The sequence below is a fragment of the Artemia franciscana genome, chromosome 14, assembly GCF_032884065.1.
Source record: "Artemia franciscana chromosome 14, ASM3288406v1, whole genome shotgun sequence".
Taxonomy (NCBI): Eukaryota; Metazoa; Arthropoda; class Branchiopoda; order Anostraca; family Artemiidae; genus Artemia; species Artemia franciscana.
The window spans coordinates 22,538,456-22,565,593 of record NC_088876.1 but is presented as its reverse complement, the minus strand read 5'-3'; the positions used below and the strand labels follow the sequence as shown (position 1 = coordinate 22,565,593).

The 27,138-nt window shown below is 32.7% G+C and overlaps 1 protein-coding gene and 1 long non-coding RNA gene across 2 annotated transcripts in view; one reads left to right on the top strand and one right to left on the bottom strand.

Moving 5' to 3' along the window:
* The window catches only part of LOC136035462 (uncharacterized), a 51,924-nt gene that overhangs the window by 24,361 nt on the left and 425 nt on the right, over positions 1 to 27,138 (top strand). The window contains exon 2 of the long non-coding RNA XR_010619444.1: positions 4,388 to 4,525. This is a non-coding gene — a long non-coding RNA (uncharacterized LOC136035462). The remainder of the gene's footprint in view (positions 1 to 4,387; positions 4,526 to 27,138) is intronic.
* LOC136035458 (homeobox protein abdominal-A homolog) lies at positions 773 to 26,777 on the bottom strand. The gene is made up of 2 exons (XM_065717278.1): positions 26,166 to 26,777; positions 773 to 3,507 (listed from the first exon to the last, which is right to left on the bottom strand). The coding sequence occupies exons 1-2, from the start codon at positions 26,611 to 26,613 to the stop codon at positions 3,086 to 3,088; spliced, it is 870 nt and encodes a 289-aa protein (XP_065573350.1). The 5' UTR covers positions 26,614 to 26,777; the 3' UTR covers positions 773 to 3,085.

Sequence of the window (27,138 nt, the reverse complement as noted above, 5' to 3'; positions counted from 1 at the left end):
AGAATCTTTCAATGGAGAAATTTCTTGTGGTGGAATTAAAATTTCCGTGGAGGAGGAGTCAGATTTTGCGACTTTATTTAAAAAACGGTCAGCAATTAACTAAAAACACGTTTTTTTCAACTGAAAGTAAGAAGCAACGTTAAAACTGAAAACGAACCGAAAATATTACACACATGGGATGGGTTGCATCTCCTCAGCAGTTCGCTCTTACGCTAAAGTTTCTTTTTTTAACTTTTAAAAGAGGATATAATTCTAATTCAATAGCCCTTTATGACTCAGGAGGCGTCAAGGAGGGGACAGTCCCATCCATATACGGAATAATTTCTGTTCGTTTTACTTTTAATGTCACTCCTTACTTTCAGTTAAACTTGTTTTTATTTAATCTAGTAAAGAACGGTAAAGAAATGTGTCGAAAATATAAAATGTTAATTAAGAAGATGGATAACTATTTTACTAATTTAAAAGTAAGCAGAAATTCTAATTTCATTTTTAGAATTTTTAATTTCTATACGTTTAAAATAATGACGCTAATACTGCTCAGGAAAGTAAAACCAGTATTGTCTTACTGAATTGGTTATTCTTCTTAGGGACTTCAAACCCACAGGAATAGTTGAGTGTGAAATTTTAAGAACGAAATATTAAATGCCATTGTATTCTATTCTAACAAAAGGCATTTGTTTAATTTTCGACAATCAAGCAGATTTTAAGCCCTTTTCACCTAGTTTACAGACAATCTTCAACAGTCCTATGAATGTTTTGAAGAGAAAACATGAGAATGAAAGAACTGATGTATTTATAATCTTTGGATCCATATTCATGTGAACGAATTTTCTTTCTCTCTTTTTAACAAAAGATCAATAAGCAACATCATATTGACATAAATATAAATTAACAACATTGTCTTCGCTCGCTGACTTGAGCACCGACATAGAGTGACTTAAAAAAGGAAAAAAAAAAAAGAAAAACTGTAAGACATTGAGCAATTACATGAAAGGGTAATAGTAACCCCGCAAAAAAAAAAAAAAATACAAAACAAAAATACCACAGAAAAATATCATTATTCGTCTAAAGCCGGAATGTTTAACATTTATAAAAAAAAGTTCACACTGCTCGATTGTCTACTTCTTTTAAAGCTGATTCTGTTACAAGCTTAGCTTCAGTATTTTAACTTCAATTATGTAAATATCCCTGTCGTAGATGAATCAGCCCCATTAACCAAACGCCGTTTAGGCTACAAATCATAGATCTTACAAAGAAACTGGAAATGACTCTGGGGTTGAGGAATAATTATGACCCTGGAGTCGAAGTTATTTTTTTGCTAACCCCACGTTCAGTATAGCATATTGCAATGGACTGAAATTGTTTTCTATTACTGAATGTCAATGAAAACTTTTTTCTTTCAAAGAGAATAGTGTTCATTAGCTTACAGTGAGTAAAATCAATTGCAATTGATCACAATTACAATATTGATTTGATTTTGGACAATAAGACAAATACAAAAATTCTGACACCAAGGGCGTCATTTTCAAATACTTTTTATGTCTAAGAACAAAACGAGGATACAGGATGACTCGCCAAAGGACCAAAAACACAAACGTATGTTTGAAAACTAAACAATTGGATATACAATGGATAACACCAAACGGTAATGTGTACTTTTTTAATCGGCTTTTCAGCTCCCAGAATCAAACTATATTGAATAAAGAACATTCTTTGAGGACGCATCATTTAAAACATTAACGCTTCTAAAGCATTAACATTTCAAAATAGTTTTATTACTTCTGTACAAAGAATAAATGATTGGTGTATTTATTAAAAGTAGCCCAAAGGTTCGTGCTTTTTAACTTTGTGTTTCTTCAACACATTGAAACACATTTAGCTTTATATTTCTTAAGCCCTTTTCTTAAATTTCATTTATTTTCAAAGAAAAACTTGACTCAAATGAGAAATAAATGCTTGAAATACAACTGAAGATGACATCTTTTGATTTTCGACAGTATAGGATTGTATATTTTAACTAAACAATATCATAAAGGATATTTCGAATTATCGTAATCAGAATTTATCGTAGATATGAAAATGTTTGTAGGATTTTAGATAACAAATTAAGTTAAAAAAAAGTGAAAAACTATGCACGGGACTGGTGAATTCTCAAGGGAAAGGGAACTTCGCGCCTATTCTCAGACTCCAAGCTCTCAAATTTTTATTAATCTTATTAATCTTGTGATCTTACCGTATAATTCTATCTTATAATTCTTTTTTATAACATTATTATGATTTTGTTACCTATTTTTTTTTATAGATAATTCCCCATTGCTTTGGTTTTATTGAAATTGTTTTATATTTTATAGGAATGTATTTTTTCAGTACAGTTCTGATGAATTGGATTTAAAAATCAATTTTAGAGTTAAATTACGCAGCCTTTTCGTTATTACATAACTGATAGACGAACCTTTTAATTTATTTAGTGTTTTTGTCTTTTTGCAAAGAACAAAATCCTTAAACACAAAATAAAAGATAAATAAATGAACTATTGAGCTTTTATGTATCCATAGTAGAAGATACCAAAAACAGACGTAAAAAAAATAATAAATGAGAATAAAATTGTAAGATTTCATCCAGACTACAAAAGACTTTGGCACTATTTCATATATTATTTTCTTTTTAGAACGAGTGGGCGATTCAGTGCTATAAGCTTAATATACATTAAAGCGACTAATTTTCTAGATAACAGTGCCGAAAAATTAGGCTGAACTTCAGTCAACCTGATAACACCTATAAAAAGCAGTAAATCCAACAGAAGTGAGTATTTCTACCACTATAAAAAACGCATTTAACGGGCTTAAATATTGCACAGCTAAAATCTCGGATTGCACTTCGATTCACACGAAAGCCAGGTGTAAGCAAAATAGTAGCACTTAATGTCGAAATATTACAGTTCAAATTGTAGTCACACGGCCTAGTATTCATTGTCATGTTGTACTTATTAAAGAGCCCATAATTTGCACCAAAGAGGCGCTAAGGCCAAAGTCCACACGCACAATCACGATATCCTAGAAATGATGAGAATATTCTGTGAAATACCTCAAATAATACTCTTAGGAGTTTTGTCCATCATTCCATCAGGTGATTTATGAGTCAAATGATTCAATGAGACTGACTGAGAATCATTTGATTTTAATAATGATGCATCTAATGGAATCCCCACCCCTTTACCGATTGACCCGTCATCTGAGCTTGAAGATCGAATTTTGTGTTCTTGTTCCTCTCGGTCTTTTCTCGCTTGCTCATTTATTTCTTTGACTGCTCTTAACTCTTTTTTTAGCTTCATTCGTCGATTTTGAAACCAAATTTTTATCTGTCTTTCAGTTAAACACAATGCATGAGCTATTTCTATGCGACGTCTTCTTGTTAAATAATGATTAAAATGAAACTCCTTTTCTAATTCTAAAGTCTGATATCTGGTGTACGTTTGCCGGCCTCGACGACGAGGACAACCATTTGGGCCTGCAAAAAAAGAACTAAAGAAAGCGCTGTAAACAAACCAACAATAAAAATCAGCTAATATATCGTTTTCTGATTAATCGCTGAGAACTTGAATCGAAGATAGGATAAATAAATAATTATTGGTCAAATGATTTGGTTAACGATCGATAACCACAAAGTAACCCAGGTCGATAGTAGTCAAAACTAAAATAAGTTTTGATATCAATAGGCTATACCAGCAGAAACAATTTGCCTTTCATGATGATACTGAATATGTAAAATTCACGAAGTTTGAAGCTACCAATTAAGAGTTTTTAACGTGAAAAACAATCTATTCAAAAAAAAACAAAATATTTCGCATAAAAGAGGCCATCTTGATAAAAATTACATGAGGCTTAGCAGGTTTGAGCATTCTGTACCAAAAATTTCAAATTCTTATTTGTCAAACCATGAAATTTGGCCTTTTTTCCGAGATAAGGCATGACTATTTTTTTTTTTAGGGATGACTTTATCAGGCCAGTGGTAAAAAATATGGGGAAGGGGTTGATTCAAACATAAATTGAGTGTTGTAGTGCCCTTTGAAACTAACAACAAAATTATGGTCAGAACAAAATGTCCATTTCTGATATTCTTTATGGCGAAACAAGAATTTCGTCCAAGTAATGACACGACGGTTATCGAGGGAAATTCTGGGCTAGCTTATAACTTCAAAACTGTTGAATACGTATGAACATAGTCTCCTAGTTCAAAACCAAATGGAAAGGGGGGGGGGGCATCCCTCCAGAGTAGAATTTCAGAAATCTCCGGAAACCTCCTTATGAAAACAAGCATAAAAACAAATTATTTCTGGCTTTTCAGATTATTTACCTTAAAAAATAATCTTAGGGTAAATGTTTTTCAGGAGTAATTGTCATTTGCAAACAATGTTATTTAAAGGCTAAAATTCAGCGTACAGAACAGAAGGTTGAGAGAGTCGGCGTATATCTTTCTTATGATAGTCTCAGTATGGTATTCAAAAAGGATAGAAATGAATAAAAAGGTAAGTTCTTTTCAATTGAAAGTAAAGTGTACAATTAAAATTTAGAATGAGGAGAAATAATCCTAAATTTAGGGTGGGATGTTGTCTCCTTTAGTACTCCTGTTTTCCCCTGACTCTCTACACCAAAAATTCATTCTACTATGGATACCAATTAAAATAACAATAAAGTCTTAAGGTAAACTTCAGCAGCGATATTAGAGGGGATTAAGGGGGGGGGGTAGCTGCATTCATATATATAGGGTGATTTCGTTCCTTTTAAGTTTTAATGTGCAATTCCAGCAATTCTAGAGATAGGATGTTGACCTGTGTACGTCTAAGCATAAGGACGTATATTATTTTACTGCAAAAATTCTTTTTCAATTACTCTCCTAAGCAAAAAGGAATCGTCTGGAATAAACTGAACTGTTCTTCCATTTATTTCCTTTGCTGCATGTAACGGATAAGTTATATATCAGGGACCCGTTTCATTATTCTGTCATGGTTAAGAATAATGGTGAGAAAACATGTAATTGCTTTTCTAAGTTCCTTAGAGAAAATTTTTCTTTACAAAAAGATTAGAGACAGACATCATGCAGAAATGAGACATCTAGTTAAAACAAATAAAGAATGGCAAATCCCAAAAATGTTGGAAAAGGGATCACGCTCTCATTCATCAGAAAAATAAAGAGAAATAACAAAATTTGAATTTTAAATTGCTATTAAATATAAAAAAACAAGTTTTTTTTAACAGAAAGTAAGGATCCACATTAAAACTTAAAAAGAACAGAAATTACTTCGTATATGAAAGGGGCTGCTTCCTCATCAACGCCCCGCTCTTTACGCTAAAGTTTGACTCTCTCTCTCTTAACTCTACTTTTTAAAACAGTAAAAAAACTTTAGCGTAAACAGCGGGGCGTTGATGAGGAAGCAGCCCCTTTCATATACGAAGTAACTTCTGTTCGTTTTAAGTTTTAATGTCGCTCTTTACTTTCCGTTAAAAAAACTTGTTTTTTTTATTTAATTTCTGAACGTTTTTGAATCAATGCATGTTTTGATTTTGGCTCTCCGCAGATGAATAATTAAAACGAAATTTCCATATTTATTTTTTTTGGCTAAATGGTTTTCTCATAGTTTTTATCGAATGATTTTGAGAAAAAAGGAGCAGGGGAGGAGGCCTAGTTGCCATCCGATTTTTTGGTTACTTAAAAAGGCAACTGGAAGTTTTAATTTTTTACGAACGTTTTTATTAGTAAAAGATATACTTAACTTACAAATTAGCTTACGTAACGAACTTCTGTATTCTCATGTATTTATTACATATATGAAGGGGTTCAACCCCTCCTCAGTACCTCGCTCTTTACACTAAAGCTAAAATTTTGTCCCAATTTCTTAAAAATGACCCCTGGATTACAAAAGCCGTAGCATAAATAGTTGAAATTACTAAAAATACTTTAGCGTAAAGAGCGAGGTATTAGGAGGAGGAGGTGAGCCAATCATATGCGTAATAATTTCTCTTCGTTTTAAGTTTTAATGCTTCTCCTTATTTTCAGTTGAGAAAACCTTTCCATATTTATTTTTTCATTGTTTTTTTTTTAAATAATGCTAGAAAATCCTGCGCTCTCTTCATGAAAATTTTCTTCCCTCATGACAAGTTCCTCCAAGGAAAGTTCCCTTAACATATCTCCCACTTCTCAACCCCCACCTAAACGTTAAAATCTCCCTGAAAATATCTGTACACTTCAGATAGCCATTACTATATGTAAGCACTGGTCAAATTTTGTAACTTGTGGCCCCTCCCATGGGGACTGTGGGGGAGTAAGTCGTCCCCAAAGACATATTTACAAGGTTTTTTGACTACGCTGAATAAAATGGAAATCTCAGAATTTTCATCTGGCGACTTTGGGAAAATAATTAGCGTGGGAGGGGGCCTAGGTGCCCTCCGATTTTTCGGTCACATAAAAAGGGCACTAGAAATTTTAGTTTCCGTTAGAATGAGTCCTCTCACAAAAAATTCTAGGATCTCTGGGTCGATACGATCACCCCTGGAAAAAAAACCAAAAAACAAAAAAAAATATACAAACAAATAAATACGCATCCGTGATCTGCCTTCTGGCAAAAAAAAAAAAAAAAATCAAAATTCCACATTTTTGTAGATAGGAGCTTGAAACTTCTAAAATAGAGTTCTCTCATACGCTGAATCTGATGGTGTGATTTTCGTTAAGATTCTGTGACTTTTAGGGGTTGTTTCTTCCTATTTTCTAAAATAAGGCAAATTTTCTCAGGCTCGTAACTTTTGATGGGTAAGACTAAACTTGATGAAATCAAAATCAAAATTGCATTTTTTTTTAGTTTTGGTTACTATTGAGCCGGGTCGCTCCTTACTACAGTTCGTTACCACGAACTATTTGGTAAAGTCACTTCCGTGAAGTCAAGGATTGAAGCTTTTTAAAAGCTATTTTTGGCCAGTTTGTACTCAAGAATGTACTCGTAAATTGGGCTGGTAGTTGAACATGAAAAAACAAACTAAATGAGGCTTTGATTTTCAAATCTTACTAATTCTAGTCTAAATCCCATTAATTCTGCGCGTTTGTTTTTACAAGTTTAGTAAAGGATAAAGCAGTGGTTGGTTCTGAATTAGATAAGAAGGAGGTGGCTTTGTTAAAAAACATCTATACATCAGAGACGTCCATTTAACAGAGATCCTGGAAAGAGTTCTAGCGTTACAGATACGCGGAATATGTGAATATTATCCATGTGCAAGCTGTGATTACAAAACTTCAGCCGGCTAATAAATATATTTCCACTACCCAACCAATTAAACACAGATATATTCATAAAATCTGAGGAAATAAGTAAGATATCGAAGTAATATCAAGTTTAATAATAATAATGTGACCCCGTCTTATAAAATACTATATTCATTGCTATGACCAGGCATATAGATACCCAACTTACACGAGAGATTATCTCGTATATCTCGTCCGAGACATCAATCGTCTCGTTTCTCAATGAGGACATCAATATGGCCAGTGGCTATATATTTGTCCTCAAGAAAGATCCTTACTGGTCCATCTTTAAAAATGACCTGTTTCTGTTCCTCACGGCACCTAAAATGCTCAGGTACAGCTAACAGGGCTAAGGTCTGCGAAGCTAACCAGGGCAACCCAATGACCAATTTTTTTTTACAATATATCGTTTGAGCAATCCTTAGAATATACTTCTATAAAAACGAGTGTTACTTATAAAATTCGCAATTCAAATAGTAATTTTATTCTTCTCTATTACTTAGCCGGCTAATGACAGGCTTGTAATTTTGATCAAATACTTACGATGAAATACTTAACTTCACTAGTCCTATATTTAAAAAAAAACATTTTTTTCACTATAAAACTTTTTCTTGTTCCATTTGATGGACATTTTGCGAAAAAAAATCTCACTTGCGTCACTTGTATTCAAGTTATATTGAACTATATTGCACCAAATTGGCAAATCGTAAACTTAAGACATTAAAATAGCTTTTCTTCTCTAATTTATTGTAGTCGTAATAGAAATTCATTACTGAAATCTTTCTGTTTTTCTTTATTTTGCAAACATAGGAAACATTATGAGCGACGGCTCAATCCTGGAAAGATGGTATATCTTAAAACCATATTCTGCAACATAGGTGTACGAAGGCCACAGTGCTTATAGGCTATTCAAAAGAATTTTACTAGGGTCGATATCTGATGCATTAAAGAGTGAAATTTTGCCTCACACTTTCAAATTTTTGTAGGGAGCCGTTAAAAATAATTTTCGGAAGGATTAATAATTGCCACTCTCCCCCCCCCCCCGTTTCAGAGCACTGCTCACCGCCTTCGGTAATTCTATAAATTTCACTGACTATTAATAGAACAAATTAAGACAGCTTCAGTAATTGTATTTCCAAAAAAATGTCTAGGATCTCCTCTCAGGTGTTTTATGGATGCTGACTAGCAGAAAAGCAACGTGCAGACAATGCAAATAACAAGTAGTTCAAGTCAAGGCATTGCAAACAGTTTGAAATCAAATGGTAGTTCCATAGGGTCTTTTCTTTAAAAACTGAATATTCTCTCATTTATTTATTCTCATTTATTAAGAAGGAAAAGAAGCATCATTGACTGGTTGTTCATATTATATCCTTGTTAACCCCAAAGAAACTTGTGCTTAACATTTTTTTTTGGTATTTTAACTCCAGGAAAGTTTGGTGTTAAAAATGAGCATTCTTTATATTATATCCTTGTTTAACACCAAAGAAACTTGTGTTTGACCAATTTTTGATAATTAAACTCCAGGAAAGTTCGCTGTTAAGAATAGGGATTCTATATGATACATCCTTGTTTAACACCAAAGAAGCTTGTACTTAAAAATTTTTTTGTTATTTAATTCCAGGAATAATTGGCGTTAATAATGATGATTCTATATTCGTTTCTGTGAAAAATTAGAATACAAAATATCGAAGTTTCTCAATATAAGTAGCCCAACCTCTCTGCCCCTTGAACAACGAGTCTTATTTATCTGCAAATCAACCTTGCCCGTAAAAGTTGACTTTTCCTTATTAATTAATTTTTTTGAAAATATAAAGCGGTTTGGGTCTAAAATCATCGAACTGATAATAATCAAATTGTAACTTATTTAAAGTACCCAAGCTCAATTGCTTTGAAGAAAAGATTAAAAAAAAACTTTTAAACAGCTTGAAAATCAGATCTTAAATATATAATCACAGATAAGTGTAAGAATTATAAATGGCATACAGACACATATGAATGGAAAATATTTTGATCTTTTTTCTTTTTTTTTGGTTACAATGTTTTTCTTCTTTAATGAGATTCAAAGCTAATTTATACAGCAAATGCGTCTTCCGCTCAAAGACAACGCATCAACTTGAAAACCTAGGTTTGACAAAAAAAAAAATGTTTTAGCATACTATGGTTTGCATATCATTAAGGACAATTGAGAACATAAAAAAAGAACAATTTAAGAACCCTTTCTAGCAATTGTAAAACCCATTTACAGCAGGTACTTGATACTCGATGGTTCAAATTATTCAAAGCTTATTTGCATATTCAATAGCTGTATGCCTGACAAAAATCATGTTGGCAATTATACAACTAGTATTTTTCTCATTCACGAATATGAGAAGAGAGAGAGAGAGAGAGAGAGAGAGAGAGAGAGAGAGAGAGAGAGAGAGAGACCAGGCAAGTAAGGAGTTTTTTTTTGGAGGGGGATGGTAGTATTAAAAAGAAAATAATTTATTGGTAATTTGACTTAGAAATGACCAAAAGTATGTTATTTTAGGTGGAAGAGGGCCGATCCTCACCGAATAATGTCTAGGAGAGCCTTTGATTTTTTTTGCTAATTATTTTATAACACGATTTATCTATCATAACTGAATGAAATTTCTTGAAATGATATTTGAAAGGTTTTTTTCTGCTGTCTTGTCTAATTTCTTACTACCTGAATTCGGGCAATGTTAAAAACTCAATTAGTGCTAAGAATATCCAAATCTGAGGGCAAAAGGGTAACTGCTTCCTTGAAGATCCAAGATCACATTTACCTTTCAAGTACTTTGAGCATTTAACAATGATTTTAAACTCCGAATAAATATGTAAAAATCATCTTTATGTACGCTTTTGATCCGTGAACCTTTTCGAAATAGCCCTCAGGTCTTTTACAGCAGCCGTCGCATTGGATGAATCTTATTCAAACATTACATTCAATAATAATTGTTAAACTTGTACTATTTACGCTCCTTCAAGGAAAGTAAAATGAAAAATTACTGAGTTTGGAATAGACTGATTAATTCCTACTATTTGATAGAAGGACACTGCAAGCAGCTATGTGAAATATCCCCAGAAACTATTACTCCCTTTGAACTTAACTTCCCCGCCTAGCTTCCCGTGTGATTCCAATATTCTTTTCTGCAGTGTCCTGCCATTAGCTGAAGAACTTGGTCACCTGTATAATAAAGAATTAATCACGCCTTTAACATTTAAATTTACCCTTCCTTTCCTATATTTTCAATTTGTATCAATTTTTGTATAAAAAAATAATTTCTTCTACTCTTCCTGTTCAAACTATACATTTCTGTTATCTAATTAGTTGTTTAACTTTATTCGACTTTCTTAGAGCATAGTTTTTTTTCTATAGTTTTCTATATATTCTAAATATGATACTTTCATTGCCAAAAAATAGGTTAGTCAAAGCTTCGTCATTCCATCCTAAATTCTTAGAGTCTCTCTCGCAGAGAAGGCTTAAGGACTTGACTGAGCTTTTCATTCTATTAAGCTAAAAAAAAAGCTTTTCTTTGAAAAGTGAAGAGTGAACTTAAACTTAAAAACAGCAGAAATTAGCTCCATTTCAGATATTAGCACTGAAACAGGCAGGCATTACAATGAACGTTATAACAATTCAAAACGTTAAAGAAATTACAATGAGAAAAAAAAAACAACTTAAAAAAGACATAAATTACCAAAAACAACGGTGATTCTACTTTACTCCTCTTCAAACCCTCAAAGACTAAGCATCTTTTGTGCTTTACTGAAAACTGAATAGTTTACATAAATTGGAATTTTTGTTTAGCCTACTGCAAAATTTGTTCATTTTTTTTCTAGTTTTTCATTCTTAGTAATTTCTGCTTGTTACAAGTTCAAAGGCTAAGCTAATTTCTGCGTATTTTAGGTTTTGCATTTACCCTTCATTTTTCATGGATGAAAGTATCCTTTGAAATTTTATTATGTAGCTCTTAAACTGACATAACTGTTGCATAAACTAACAATAATAATCTTGAATAATAAGTTTATGCTCATAGTACACGCCTGCATGACCTGATACAGCAGAGGGTGACATGCCTGCCCATTTCTCAAATATGTTAATACTGTGCTATGATTTTGGAGGTCTCTGTTTCAGTATTGGCACCAGACTCAGAATCAGTAAGGCTCTGCTTTCAACAAGGTGTAATAAGCACACTATTGGCGAAATATATACTTATTCTATTTTAAGTCTATATAAATGTTTATATAGTAGAATGAGCTTCAGATGCATAATCTGCTACCTCAGACACAATTGAATAAAGTTTGTGATGAAAATCAAATAGTGTTTGCGATATATAAACTAAATGTTTAGACTATACATTTGTATTTCGTGTTTTCACGGTGATAAAATAAAACAACATTTGCGAAATACTGCATATACATCGAGGAGGGTTGAAAGATTAATGCACAATACTGCTGGTGACTGTAAATTGCGATTATATATTCGAATTTTAACAATTGTGAGGGTCTTCATATTTCCATTTGTGTGTTTATTATAATAAAGATTAAAAATATTATGAAAGGTGACCTATTCTTAACAATGTTCTGATTCATCGTAACATCACAAGAAATTAAAATACTTAGGAACTTATAAGGAGGAAAATAAAACAGTTTCTGTGAATAAATACATTTATACTGATAAAATTATTTGACTATTCTGGAATTTCTTTCATTATTTTTTCTTTTAAATTCTGTTTCATTTAAGAGTATAAAAATTAATATATTTGAATGGTCAGTTCACAATCATTGAGGCAATATAATAGCAGCAATATTATAACGATGACAAATATAAAACCGTTACGGAAAAACACCTTTAGTGAAATACATGCATCATATTATTTGATTTTCAACTTCTAGTTTGCAGTGTTAGCTTTATGTTTGTAATAAGCAACCTTAGAAATCCCTAAAAGACAATTTTGGTGAAAATCAATCCTATTTTTGGAATACTGACTCACCGTCCGTGTCAAACCAATTCATGCTTTGATTAATGTAATTTTTATGACGATCTTATTGATATATATTGTTTAAAATTTATTCCCAAAATAGATCCTGAATGGTCATGAGTCAAAAGAAATGTAGGCTAATGTAATTATATGTTTACACGTAGGTGTTGGGCGAGTGCAAGGAATGCCCATGAGGTAGACTTTTGATCATCCATTTACACAGATTGTAAATGCTTGGATGACTTTGGTTTGACCAAAGTGTGTCAAAGTTTGGTCACACAATTTATAAAATGTTATGATGTTGCACTTCTTTATTCTAATAATAACTCCAGACTAGCAATGAGCAATCCCAGTAATCCATATAAACCAATCATGGCTGACAACTGACTGCAAAGACTGTTGGAGGGAACCTGACTGTTGGAGGGAACATGGTCCTAAAAACTCTACTTAGGGTTTACTCAGATACTAAGTTCAATGTAAAGCAAACCTATTTTTGAATGGTGCACTTATCATGTTTTGATTATGAAGTGTCATATGATTAATTCAAGACCACTCCCTAAATAATCCGTGAAAGACTAAGAGTCAAAAAAGGCTCACAATATCCAGTATTGTTCACGTGACTTGCGAGCAATTATAAGTTAAAACAGGTGCAACACGTCTATGTTTATTAACTCGATGTTGGCTTTTCGGTAGAGTGTGCTTGAATCCCAGTGTCTCCTTAAACAAAAGTTATGAAATCTTTGTTTTATTAGGGCCTATTTCCGTTAAGAAGGGTTTTTGTCCTGGGGCCTGTAGGCAAGTTTGTAACTAAAATTGCAATTTCAGATTGAGTCTCAAATTTCTAATAATCAAGGCAAAATCTCTGAACACCAGCTTGATGGAAAAAAGACGCACTTTCCGTAATTTGTATGCCTGCTTAATGTGTTTTTGTTGTGTATTTTCTATTAGAATGCCTTCCTAACATTTGCAACAAGTAAAAAAAAAAAAAAAAAAAAAAAAAAAAATTGGGTTAAAGCCAAGGTGTTGATTTTTGAATTCAAAACTAGTTTTATATTTCTTTGTTGAAGATGTATGAACAGCATGAAGGATTTATTGATGTAATAAATATAAACCATTTATTCTTTTCTTCTAATATTGCATCTGTATGCACACCTTAAACAATCTTGTAAATCCGGGATGTGTATCTGTTTTAAATTAAATAAAAAATTGCTTATTAAAGCCTACCAAACTAATTTTATCCTATTCATGATTTACTTTACGGCGATCTAAATCAGTTATGACGACCGCCATCATGAAGAATCTCTGTTGCAAGATTTAAGTGGAAATAATGAATATGGCCTCATAATGATGAAAAGGCGGGCTATAACTCAGCGTTAATGCATAAATTGCTCCGTATCTTTTATTGTTTCCAAAAATTAGTTTCGCGCGTACTTTGCAATAAAATAATAGTTTGTGGCTTTGCGGCTGTTTTTGTTATTACCTTTGCTCTGCGGGAAAAATAGTAGGGTAGTTTTAATTCAGAATTGAATAAAAATACTATAAAACACGTAGACTCGCTGTTACTAAGCTAGAAATTATGATGAAATTTCAAAATAATTACCTTATATGTAATATTTCGGAGCTTGTATTTTTAAATCTATTTGTTTTTTTAGTACTTGTGTCTTATAGCCACCACACTCAAGTTCTGTCGAGAAGTGAAGTTTGAATAATGCTAATGAAATAAAACAAAATATCGTGAAAATATAATACTTATCAACAAAATCATGAAAACTGCAACAAAGAGCTATGGAAGGGGGGCGGCCGCCCAGGCTCCATTATATTAAATATGTAGCCTAAACTAACCTAAATTAACCAAAATACCAAGTAAAGATTTTAATTAAAATATAATCACTACTGTCAGGTGTGAATCTCCAGCAATTTTATTGGGGAGGTAATAGCCGTGTTTTAGCCGAATAATCAAGGGGCATGGATATAATTGTGTTTTCTTCACATTGTTAGGACGGGGCAACTGCTCCCCTCGCCCCCCTCAAACGAGGCCCATGACTACTGCCACATGTGTCCCCCCCCCTAATGTCTGGATATAGTCAGAGATTTTAGGTAAAATAACAAGCTGATTTCATAGGGAATTTAGTGACTTCATTAGATTTCTGTGTAGCCAACACATAAAAGACATTTTCTACAAGATTGGGCTTGCGTTCAACTTGAAATTCTGTACCCCTATTTACAACTATTGATGAAATTTATGTATGGTTTAAGTACGAATCACAGCCTATGGTAAAAATACAAAGCAAAAGCCCCAATGATTAACAGTATTACACTTTTTAAACGTCTAACAGCTTGAATTTACTGTCCTCAAATAGGCTTTAAAATTATTTAATATTCAACAGCTAAAGAAAAACGTCTTAACAACAAATTGAACTGTTTTTATTCTAGACTACATCTTCAAAATTTATTAAAAGATCAGTTTGGATTTTTTAAAGGCCCATATTTCGGTCGTTTTTAACTCTACTTTATAAAACAGTAAAAAACTTTAGCGTAAAGAGTGGGGCATTGATGAGGAAGCAGCCCCTTTCACATACGAAGTAATTCCTGTTCGTTTTAAGTTTTAATGTCGCTCCTTACTATCAGTTAAAAAAACTTGTTTTTTTATTTAGTTTCTGAACGTTTTTGAATCAATGCATGTTTTGATTTTGGCTCTCCGCAGATGAAAGATTAAAACAAAATTTGTATATTTACTTTTTTGGCTAAATGGCTTTCTCAGAGTTTTTATAGAATGATTTTGAGAAAAAAGAGCGGGGGAGGAGGCCTAGATGCCCTTCAATTTCTTGGTTACTTAAAAAGGCAACTAGAATTTTTTTTTTTTTTTACGAATGTTTTTATTAGTAAAAGATATACATAACTTAAAAATTAGCTTACGTAACGAACTTTTGTATTCTCATGTTTTTATTACGTATATGAGGGGGTTCACCCCCTCGTCAGTACCTTGCTCTTTACACTAAAGCTTAAATTTTGTCCCAATTCCTTAAGAATTACCCCTGAATCACAAAAGCCGTAGAATAAATAGTTGAAATTACTAAAAATACTTTAGGGTAAAGAGCGGGGTATTAGGAGGAGGTTAGCTCATCATATGCGTAATAATTTCTGTTCGTTTTAAGTTTTAATGCTTCTCCTTACTTTCAGTTGAAAAAAAACTTTTTCTTGTTTATTTTTTCATTGTTTTTTTTTTTTTAAATAATGCTAGAAAATCTTGCGCTCCCTTCATGAAAATTTTCTTTTCCCACGACAAATTCCTTTAAGAAAAGTCCCCCCAACCTATCTCCCTCTTCTCATCCCCTCCAACTTAAAAATCCCCCTGAAAACGTCTGTACACTTCCAAATAACCGTTATTATATGTAAGCACTGGTCAAAGTTTATAACTTGTAGCCCCTCCCACGGGGACTGTGGTGGAGTAAGTCGCCCCCAAAAACATAGTTATAAGGCTTTTCGACTACGGTGAATGAAATGGCTATCTCAGAATTTTGATCCGGTGACTTTGGGAAAATAATTGGCGTGGGAAGGGGCCTAGGTTCCCTCCAATTTTTTTGGTCACTTAAAAAGGGCACTAGAACTTTTCATTTTAGTTAGAATGAGCCCTCTTGCAAGATTCTAGGACCACTGGGTCGATACGATCACCCCTGGGGAAAAAAAATAAAACAAACAAACAAATAAACGCGCATCCGTGATCTGTATTCTGGCAAAAATTAAGAAATTCCACATTTTTATAGATAGGAGATTGAAACTTCTACAATAAGGTTCTCTAATACTCTGAATCTAATGGTGTAATTTTCGTTAAGATTGTATGACCTTTAGGGGGTATTTCCCCCTATTTTTGAAAATGAGGCAAATTTTCTCCGGCTCGTAACTTTTGATGAGTAAAACTAATCTTGATAAAACTTATATATTTGAATTCAGAATTAAAATGCGATTCTTTTGATGTAACTATTGGTATCAAAATTCCATTTTTTAGAGTTTTGGTTACTAATGAGCCGGGTCGCTCCTTACTCAAGTTTGTTACCACGAACTGTTTGATTACCACAAACTGTTTGAAATAAATCACAGACTAAGAGTTAAATAAAAATGATATTTGTAAGTATTACCTGGTCACAAAGAATCACCATCACACGCAGAATCACTGTCATGCGCAGAATCACCGTCACGCACAAATATTTGCACTGGAGGATCCGGAGGGGGGGACACTGGGCCCCAAGATTTCTTATAGTGCCCTCATCCCTTCTTTTTTTTTCTGTTTTTCATTCTTTTTTAAAACAAATTTATCGACTTGGTCAATTATTGGCACCCTTGTCACATTGGCCCCCCAAAATTTTTCTCTAGATCCGCCCCTGAATATTTAAACCAGTGGGCAGTATAAGGGCGTTTGGTCTAAATCTTAAATATGTAACTTTTAAGGTAATGCGTTAGGATACAATGTCTTGCTTCTTGGCCAAATTTCTTTTCTTTTGTATGGTGCATTTCATATTTTGTTCTTGTAGTGGAAAAAGTTAGTTAACTTAACGAATGTTTTTGCGATTGCATTTTTGCGATTCTTTTTTGATAAAGAGTCATTTCTAAATTTCTTAAACCTTGGACGATCAAGCAATTACAAAAAGGAGAGCAAAAAAAGATGATGAAAATAAAAAGGGGAGTGATGTGTCATAATTTTTTAGCGTCATAAGTAAATTTGCCGCCAGAAAGCCAAGTTAAACGTGAACGGCTTAACAATTTCTGTTGATCAAGGTTCAAGGACGTAAATTAAGGGGACAAAAGGGGGGGGGTTTGGTAATTGCAGTCTTGATTCCTTTCCCTAAATTTTGAAAACACTTTTATTTCTTATTGTAATTGGAAATAATTTTTTTGTAATATTTTCATTGAAAAAAGAAAAACATAATAAAAAAGTCCCTTAGATTTAAAAATATAGATTTTGTCCCCTCATCCTAAATTTTTTGAATTGAAACTCCCCTCCTAAGGTTAAGCGTGTTTGCTAGCTTACGCTTAAATGCTCAAGCAATTTTTTCAAAGTAAAGTTAAAAAAGGCGTGTTTTTTTTTTAAATAGGAATGACTCATGTATACTATAAAATGGAATATATGAAAGAAATACTTTCAGATATGGCCACTTCTCTTCTATTCAATTGTTGTCACTTGAAGATAAAGGGAAAAAAAATGTGTTCTCCAAATATTCTCTTTGGAGACTAGTGACAATTTAATGACAAAATTTTTATTTCACTTTTTCATACCGAGCTCTAGATATATACACAATGATAGGAAAAAGTCTCACGAGACTTTTGGTCTTGGTTACGATGACATAAACCATTGAAGAATCATATTCCTTTTTTGTATCCTATACATACCCTATGTTAAGCTAGTATAATAATTTTTGATTCGTGTCCTTTTTCATGTTATTACTAGCACAATGGCAACTATGCAATGACCTCAAAACACTCATTTGAGGTTAATGGGTAAGAAATATACTATAGCTCGGAAAAAGTATCATGAATTTTGGTCTTGAGTGCGATGACATGAAACATTGAATCATGTTTCCTTTTTTATCCTATTCATACCATAAGTTAAGCTAGTATAATTATTTTCGATTCATGTCCTTTTATATGTTATTACTAGCGTAATGGCAACTTTGCAATGATCTTGAAAAAATCCTTTGAGGTTATTAGGTAAGAAATATACTATAGCTCGGAAAAAGTCTTACGAGACTTTTGATCATGAGTACGATAATAAGAAACATTGAAGAATCATGTCTTCTTTTTTATTCTATACATACCATATGTTAAGTTAGTATAATTATTTTTGATTCATGTCCTTTTTTATGTTATTACTAGCACAATGGGAACTATCTAATGATATTGAAACTATCATTTGAGGTCAACAGGTAAATGGAACTCCGCGCAAATGTTTAAAATGTGGCAAAAGAAAAAAAAATCAAATAAACACTAATGTATACGTTTAACATGAGTTAAATTCTTTCAGATTAAGCATAGTGGCTATCATAGTTATCATTTTTATCATGATTAAATAAAAAAAACTAATTTTTTTAGCTGAAAGTAAGGAGCGACATTAAAACTTAAAACGAACAGAAATTACTCCGTATATGAAATGAGTTGTCGCCTCCGCAATCCCTCGCTCTTTACGCTAAAGCTTTTAATTGTTTTAAAAAGTAGAATTGTGGCAAAGAGTCAAACTTTAGCGTAAAGAGCGAGGGATTGCGGAGGGGACAACTCATTTCATATACTGAATAAATAAAAAATTATTTATATAATTAAAATAAAAAATATAAATAATTAAATAAAAAAATTAGTTTTTTATTTAATTTCTGAACGTTTTTGAACTAATGCATGTTTGGTTTTGGCTCTCCGCACATAAATTATTAAAATGAAATTTGTATATTAATTCTTTTTTTGGCTAAATGGCTTTCTCTTAGTTTTGATCAGATGATTTTGAGAAATAAGGGGTGGAGAAGAAGGCCTAGTTGCCCTCCAATTTTTCGGTTACTTAAAAAGGCAACTAGAACTTTTAATTTTTAACGAACGTTTTTATTAGTAAAAAATATACGTAACTTAAGAATTAACTTACGTAACAAACTTTCATAACCTTATATTTTAATTATGTATACGAGGGGGTTTATACCCTCGTTAATACCTCGCTCTTTACACTAAATCGTAAGTTTTGTCCCAATTCTTTAAGAATGACCCCTGAATCAGAAAGGCCGAGGAATAAATAGTTGAAATTACTAAAAATACTTTACCATAAAGAGCAAGGTATTTATCTCCTCCTAAATACCTCGCTCTTTATGCTAAAGTATTTTTAGAACCCCTCATATTCGTAATAATCTCTGTTCGTTTTAATTTTCAATGCTACTTCTTCCTTTCATTTGATTAAACGTTTTCATGTTTATTTTTCATTGTTTTTTTATAGTAATGCTAGAGAATCCTGCGCCCTTGTCATTGAATTTTTCTTCCCCCATGACAGATTCCTCTAAGGAAAGATCCTCCAACATAGCCCCCTCTCCTCAGCCCCACCCCCAAACAAAATAAAATCCCCCTGAAAACGTCTGTACACTTCCCAATAACCATTACTATATGTAAACACTGGTCAAAGTTTGTAACTTGCAGCCCCTCCCCCAGGGATTGTGGGGGAGTAAGTCATCCCCAAAGACATAGCTATTATGGTTTTCGACTATGTTGAACAAAATGGCTATCTCAAAATTTTGATCCGTTGACTTTGGGAAAAAAATGAGCGTGGGAGGGGGCCTAGATGCCCTCCAATTTTTTTGGTCACTTAAAAAGGGCACTAGAACTTTTCATTTCCGTTAGAATGAGCCCTCTTGCGACATTCTAGGACCACCTGGTCGATACTATGACCCCTGGGAAAAAAAACAACAAAAAAAACAAACAAATAAACACGCACCCGTGATTTGTCTTCTGGCAAAAAATCCAAAATTCCACATTTTTGTAGATAGGAGCTTGAAACTTCTACAGTAGGGTTCTCTGATACGCTGAATCTGATGGTGTCATTTTGTTAAGATCCTACGACTTTTAGGGGGTGTTTCCCCCTATTTTCCTAAATAAGGGAAATTTTCTCAGGCTCGTAACTTTTGATGGGTAAGACTAAACTTGATGAAACGTATATATTTAAAATCAGCATTAAAATGCGATTCTTTTGATGTAGCTATTGATATCAAAATTCAATTTTTTAGAGTTTGGTTACTATTGAGCCGGGTCGCTCCTTACTACAGTTCGTTACCACGAACTGTTTGATAACCAGTGGTTATCATGGATAACTTTCTTGAAGTTCAAAATTACGTATATTACTAACTACTTTAATGATATTCCACAATTTAAAATAATTGATTTTTTGCTAATCTGGAAAAAGATTGAAATATGATTTCTGGAAAAAAAAACAACAACAACAAGAATAAAATTAAAAACTTACTAAACACTAACCTTTTCCTTCAAACGGTAATTTTTGTGCGTAGGGTAAGCGGGAATTTTGATGTTTGTGTTTCAGATGGAAACATTAGGACTTCTATAGAAAAATAGCCGAGAAAATTCAACAAGAATACCCGACACCAGTTTTTTTTAATGCACATATTGTTTTATTAAAAAAAATAATCATGTTTTTCTTTATTTCCTTTTGTGCAGAGCATGTTCTTCAGTCCATTTTTATTATTTACATTATACTTCAGTCCGTTATGCTTCATTAGATTTACTGCTAAAAAACTGTTTAGTTCTCAAAGGCAAATATTTTGTTGTATGAGGCGACAATTCCCGTATCTACTGAATAATGTTGCACATATATTCTTCTATGTATTAACACCAAGAAGTAGGTTCAAGTACAGGAAAGAAGAGAACTGCATCCTCAACTAGATTTTTGTAATATTTTCTATGTTTTTGAGTCTTGCATATAATTACTCAATTTTTGGTACTTTTTTTAAGCCCCTCCTAAATTTTTATTAGTTTACAAAAGCACACTGAGTACCTTAAAGAGAAACTAAATGCTTGAATAAAGATTGATATAAGAACAAATAATGTTTGCTAAAAATCTGAATATTTCGATCATGTGAAAAAGATAAATAAAAATATATGAATTGTTCCTACTCCTGAGCAGATAAAAAAAAAATGCTACTAAGCGTATTTTTAGAATATATAGCTAGTAAAATTAAAGGAGAAATCTCCCTACGCAAGTGAAAAACAAAGTATTGAACACCTTATTAAATATCAGAGTTTCAAATGCAGGAAAAAGTTGTTTACTATTTAGATAATGAGCTGTGTTTTTTTTTTTTTGCTTTTCTGTAATAATTAGAATTCTCATTCCAGGAATATATATTAGTTTTGAAATTGTAATTTTAATCCTCCATAGATTACTTAACATAAGAGAATAGTAGACATGCACAAATATGGGAGGGGAAGGGAATCGTATCATTTCGAAAACTCTTCAAAGTTTTATGTTGCTTAAAATTTTAGCCTAATTTGTAATAATATTTGCATTATTCTTGTATTTCGTAGCAATTTTGACAGAATTGCCGCCTTAAAATGTAGCCCCATCAAATTGTATTTCTGTACCCCAAATGTAGAGATTGTTAATTTTTTTTTCTCTCAAATTTGGAAACAATTATTAGTGATTGAAGTATGATAATATGTTTTTTTTTTAAACATATTTGTTAGTTTTACTTAAATTTTGTATAACTCGTAAATCAAAAAGAAATATTAGATCTTATTAAACATAATGTCTTTAGAATTCTAGATGCTAAAATATTTTAATGTTCAAAGACTTATTTCGTAGCTAGGAAATTATAGTTTGTGACTCAGAAGTTGTGTTGGGTTATTATTAATCTGTGTTCTGATGTTTTTTATTTAATTTTTGATTAATTTTGGATTTTTAAAAGGGATGAAAAAAAAGTCCGAAGAAGTTATACTCTTGAAGGAAAACAGACCACATGTCTAACTGCATTACAATTATTTATAAAATAATATATACAAAAGTAATAATAGTAAAAGTAAAATAATATATACAACTCCTTGATCGTGTAATCCAAAAAATAGTGAAAAAAAAAAAAAAAAAATCGTCGCACATTATGGTTAGCTGCAGAATTAGGTCTCTCTTCAGGGAAAACCGAATTTATTTTTTATTATAAAGCACATAAGAACTGTAAAATAAGACCCATAATTGTGACAGTCTTCAATAATTACAAGTATAGAATATATAAGCATTAAATAATAAGCGTGGAAGTGGATAATTATAAATGGACAAAAAAGGACATCAAATTTCTGTAAGCTTTATTGATTTTATGATTAATTTACAGTATTTTGAAGCCTGTATCGAATGGTTTAGCTAAAATTTAATTCAAGTGTTTTTTTTTTTGTTTTATTGAATTCTTAGAATGATTATAGTTAACGCTCAATTTAGTGCAGCAACCCTTTTGTTAGCTATAGACAATTATTTTTTCGTTTATGTGGGTACTATTATGGACCCTAATTTCTCAGCTGAAGATAAATGTGGGTTAAATGCCATGTTTCGATTTTCAATTATATCCAGGGAAAAGGCTCAGAATTTTTGGGAAACGAAAAAAAATCCTACGCTGAGAAAACTGAGAAATTCTTAGATGTTGGTGTCGAAAGAACTATTTCATTAAAGGGTATAATATGCACCTAATATTTCCCTGTGTTTTGAAAAAAAAATTCTCAATAATTGTTAATAATATTAAGAGTATGCCTGTGTGGCAGAAGCGCAGGGGCAAAGGGGTAGAGTTTTAATTCTTTGCTACATCAGTATATTGCTCAGGTATGATATTTCAGAAGGCATTATGCTGCATGAGGTAAATTTGAAAGTGACCAAAAAGATTGAAGGGTAACCTGGCCCCCTCCCTCGCTGTTTTTTCCCAAAGTCGTATGATCAAAGTTTTGAGGTATCCATTTTGCTCATCAATAGCTATGCCTTTAGATGTAACATGACCTCCCCCCCCGTACAGCCCCAGAGGAAAGGTTCTTAAGTCATAAAAATTGCCCCTTTTTTACACATAGCTTTTGTTATTGTGAAGTATGTATAAATTTTTGAGTGGGAGGGGGGTCACTGTTTTTCCCACGGGGGAATTTTCAATGGGAAAAAATTTACAGGGGGTGAACTAGACAGGAGAAATTAAACACTCTGGAAATTTGCCAGAATTCCTATACAAAATTTTTTTTAAATGTCTTGCTTTGTCTTCTCCGTCTCAATTTTACGCTTGGAGTTGTTAAGGGTAATTGTCCGGGGTAAATTGTCACCGGGATCGAATTATTTAGAGAATATTTCCATGGGGAGGGGGATTATCTATGGAGTCGGGGCCGGATATCCTGACACTACTTAAAAATGATCAGATATTAAATTAAAAAAAACAAGTTTGTTCAACTGAAACTAAGGAGCAACATTAAAACTTAAAACGAACAGAAATTATTACGTGCACGAAGGAGATTGCCCCCTCCTCAACACTTCGCTCTTTACGCTAAAGTGCGAATTTTGTCCCAACTCTTTAAGAAATGCTCCTGAAACACAAGGATCGTTGATTTGAACAATAGGAAGCTTTTTTTAAAAGTGCTAAAAAACTTTAGCGTAAAGAGCGTGGTGTTAAGGAGAGAGCAATCCCATTCAAACATGTAATAGTTTCTATTAATTTTAAATTTTAATGCTGCTCCATACTTTCACTTGAAAAAACTTGTTTTTTTTTTAATTTAATCAAACAGTTCGTGGTAACGAACTTTAGTAAGGAGCAACCGGCTCAATAGTAACTGAAACCCTAAAAAACGAAATTTTGATACCAATAGTTACATTAAAAAAAAAAAAAAAAATCGAATTGTAATGCTGATGTCAAATACGTAAGTTTCATCAAGTTTAGTCAATTTCATCAAGTTAGAATCTTAACGAAAATCACACCATCAGATTCAGCGTTTCAGAGAACCCTACTTTAGAAGTTTCAGGCTCCTATCTACAAAAATGTGGAATTTTGTATATTTTGCCAGAAGACAGATTACAGCTGTGGTCGTATCGACCCAGTGGTCCTAGAATGTTGCAAGAAGAATCATTCTAACGGAAATTAAAAGTTCTATTGCCCATTTTTAATGACCAAAAAATTGGAGGGCACCTAAGCCCCCTCCCAAACACATTATCGCCCCAAAACCACCGGATCAAAATGTTTAGATATAATTCTGTTCAACGTAGTCGAAAATCTAATAACCATGTCTTAATCCCCCACAGACCCTGGGGGAGGGGCTGCAAGTTACAAACTTTGACCATTGTTTATATGTAGTAATGGTTATTATAAAGTGTACAAACATTTTCAGGGGGAATTTTTCGAGTTGGGGTGGGGACGGATCGGGAGATGGGGCTACGTGGGACGATCATTCCATGGAGGAATTTATCATGAGGGAAGAGAATTTCCATGAAGGGGAAGCAGGATTTTCTAGTATTATTTAAATAAAAAGATAAGAAAATAAATAATTTTTTCGACTGGAAGTAATAATCAGCATTAAAAATTTAAAAGAACATAAGATATTACGTATATAAGGGGGTTTGTCTCCTCCACAATACCTTGTTCTTTACGCTAAAGCATTTAAATTAATTTCAACTATTTATTCTGCGGCCTTTGTTATTCAGGGGCCATTCTTAAGGATTTGGGACAAAATTCAAGCCTTAGGGTAAAGAGCGAGGTATTGACCAGGAGGCGAAACTCCTCATATACGTAATAAAAACACACAAATATAGAAATTCGTTACGTAAGTTAATTCATAAGGTACATATGTTTATCACTAACAAAAACTTTCGTAAAAAAAAAAAAATCTAGTTGTATTTTTAAGTAACCAAAAATTGGAGGGCAACAAGGCCTCCTTCCTCATCTCTTCTTTTATCAAAATCCTTCGATCAAAACTATGAGAAAGCCATTTAGCCGAGAAAATTAATATACAAATTTTGTTTTAATTATTCATGTGCGGTGAGCCAAAATCAAAACATGTATTAATTCAAAAACGTTCAGAAATTAAATTAAAAAACAAGTTTTTTTTTAACTGCAAGTAAGCAGCGACATTAAAACTTAGAACGAACAGAAATTATGCCATATATGAAAGGGGTTGTCCCCTCCTCAACGCCTCGCTCTTTACGTTGAAGTTTTATTAATATTTTAAAAAGTAGAGTTGTGAAAGAGTCAAACTTTAGAGTAAAGAGCCAAGTGTTGAGGAGGGGACAATCCCTTTCACATACGGAATAATTTCTGTTCGTTTTAAGTTTTAATGTCACGCCTTACTTGCAATTAAATAAAACTGTTTTTTTTTTTAATTTAATTTTAAATAAGAATCAAGGTATGTTTAAGTGTAGTTTCTTCGTAATCGTTTGTCACACTAATAAAACTTTTATTAGTTTTGCTCAAAACTTTTATTAGTTGAACAGCAAGGCTTGCTGCTCAGCTAAAGTTTAGTTAGAATTTAGAAAATATTTCTCGGTGCGGTCTTCATAATAAAACCATTTTTTCATATGTTTTACTTCTTTTCATTAAGTATTCTTCAGAAAAAAAAACATGATTACAGTTCACTTATAAGATAAAATAAATGAAAAATATTTTGTGTATGGTATAAATCTCATTTTCTATCACAATTCTAAGAAACTGGTCTTGGATCCAATACATATATGATGCAAATTACGCCGGCCAATACAACATCGCCAAAATTCTAAGACTAGAAGTTAGGATTTTAAAAAAATTGTACATCTTTAACTATATATTAATATTTTTTCAATATTATTCATTGATTTCAACTCGTACTATACAGAGGTTATTGGCAAAAGCTTGTAAACCAATTTGAGATTCTTCGGTCAAAAAACACTGTACCCCAATTACTTGAAACACAAAAAAAAAAAAATAATCGCTGGTAAAATGGATTTAAGATTCATTCATGAGTCAATTAAGCTCTGTTTTATTGGTAAATTATATTTTTTCTTAGAAAGACTTTTGCAAAAAAAAAAAAATTGCGAGAATGTTTAAGTTAAAAATAAGCTTTTGTTTCCAGTTACGCAAATGCAATATTTTTTAAATTTTCTGAATTTTAAATTTGGTTTTTTTCCCATTATTACTGCTTCTTCTGTTCCAATTAAATTGTTCAAATCCGGTATAAAACTTGATTTTAGTTTCGTTTTTTAAATGAAAAAATTAACAAGTGATTTTCAAGGTAATTTAAGATAAATTGCTGAAAATAGGCCCAATAAAATGCAAATCAGGTGAGCTGTTATGGATGGGTCAGTCTCGAGAAAAGCCATCCTTATGCAACTATTTAAATTGTTTGTGACAAAAGGGTCACAAAAAAGGGTAAGGAACAAAGGTGTTATACCTGTGATAGACATCCATGGATACCTTGGAATATCTGGATTGGAGGATTGTACAGCCAGTCCCAGGCTTTGTGCATGAGAACAGGCGTTAAGTGGATTCGAAGGGTCATTTGAAGCTACAGAGGCAGCTGCAGCAGCTTGATAAAAATTTGCTGCTGTAGCCATAGACGCAGCTGTGGCATTGTTCTGATGATGACCAAGTGAATAGTTCACCATGGCTTCAGCCATGCTCACACTTCCCGGGTATCTACATGTCTTTTCTGTATCACCAACACTATGAAGGGGGTTAGGATAACCCCCTAAAGCAGCTGGCGGAAAACCAGCTTGATGTGCACCCATTGATACATAGGGGTACATTCTTGCATGTTGAGTCTGCGAGTAATTCACCACACTGGCTCCAGTATCTGATTGGTATTTCGTTAGCATGCCCTCAATAAATTTTGATGTCATATTGGATGCATTTTAGTGAAAGGTGATAACCATAGCACAAACCACAGGCTACTAAATGGCAGTTCACAATAATGGCTTGCTACTGAAAGCGGTTTCTCATGTAAATACATCTATCCAATCAGAGACTTGAAGGTTGTTTCTTACAATGGCGCATTCGCAACTAGAGTTCAAAGTAAAGCTTCAAGGCGCAGCAGTGTCTTGGCTGGCACTATCTCTGCTAAAGAGAAAAAAAAAAACAATAGAACTTGCCAATTTTTGACACCACAACTGGCAACTAACTAAAAAAAGAGTTATGAAGTAGATACTTAGTTTCTCTTGGTCATTCTTGGATGACGTGCCCTAGAATGAGTTTTTTTTTTTCAGAGTCGAGCAACGGAATTCCTGAACACGAGGGACGTATGTAAGCTGCTATGACAAGGGCTTGTGAAACTAGAAAGAAATATTTTTGGAAATAAAATAAAATTTTCAGATTCACGAACTGTTTTGGACAGTTACAGACCCATGAATGAACTTCAGCTGACTCAC

Excerpts from the sequence above, each read along its gene's own strand:
- LOC136035458 (XM_065717278.1), bottom strand. The coding sequence starts at position 26,613 with ATGACATCAAAATTTATTGAGGGCATGCTAACGAAATACCAATCAGAT. Across the intron at positions 3,508-26,165 it reads TCCATGGATGTCTATCACAG|GCCCAAATGGTTGTCCTCGT; the intron begins GTATAACACCTT and ends CTTTTTTTGCAG.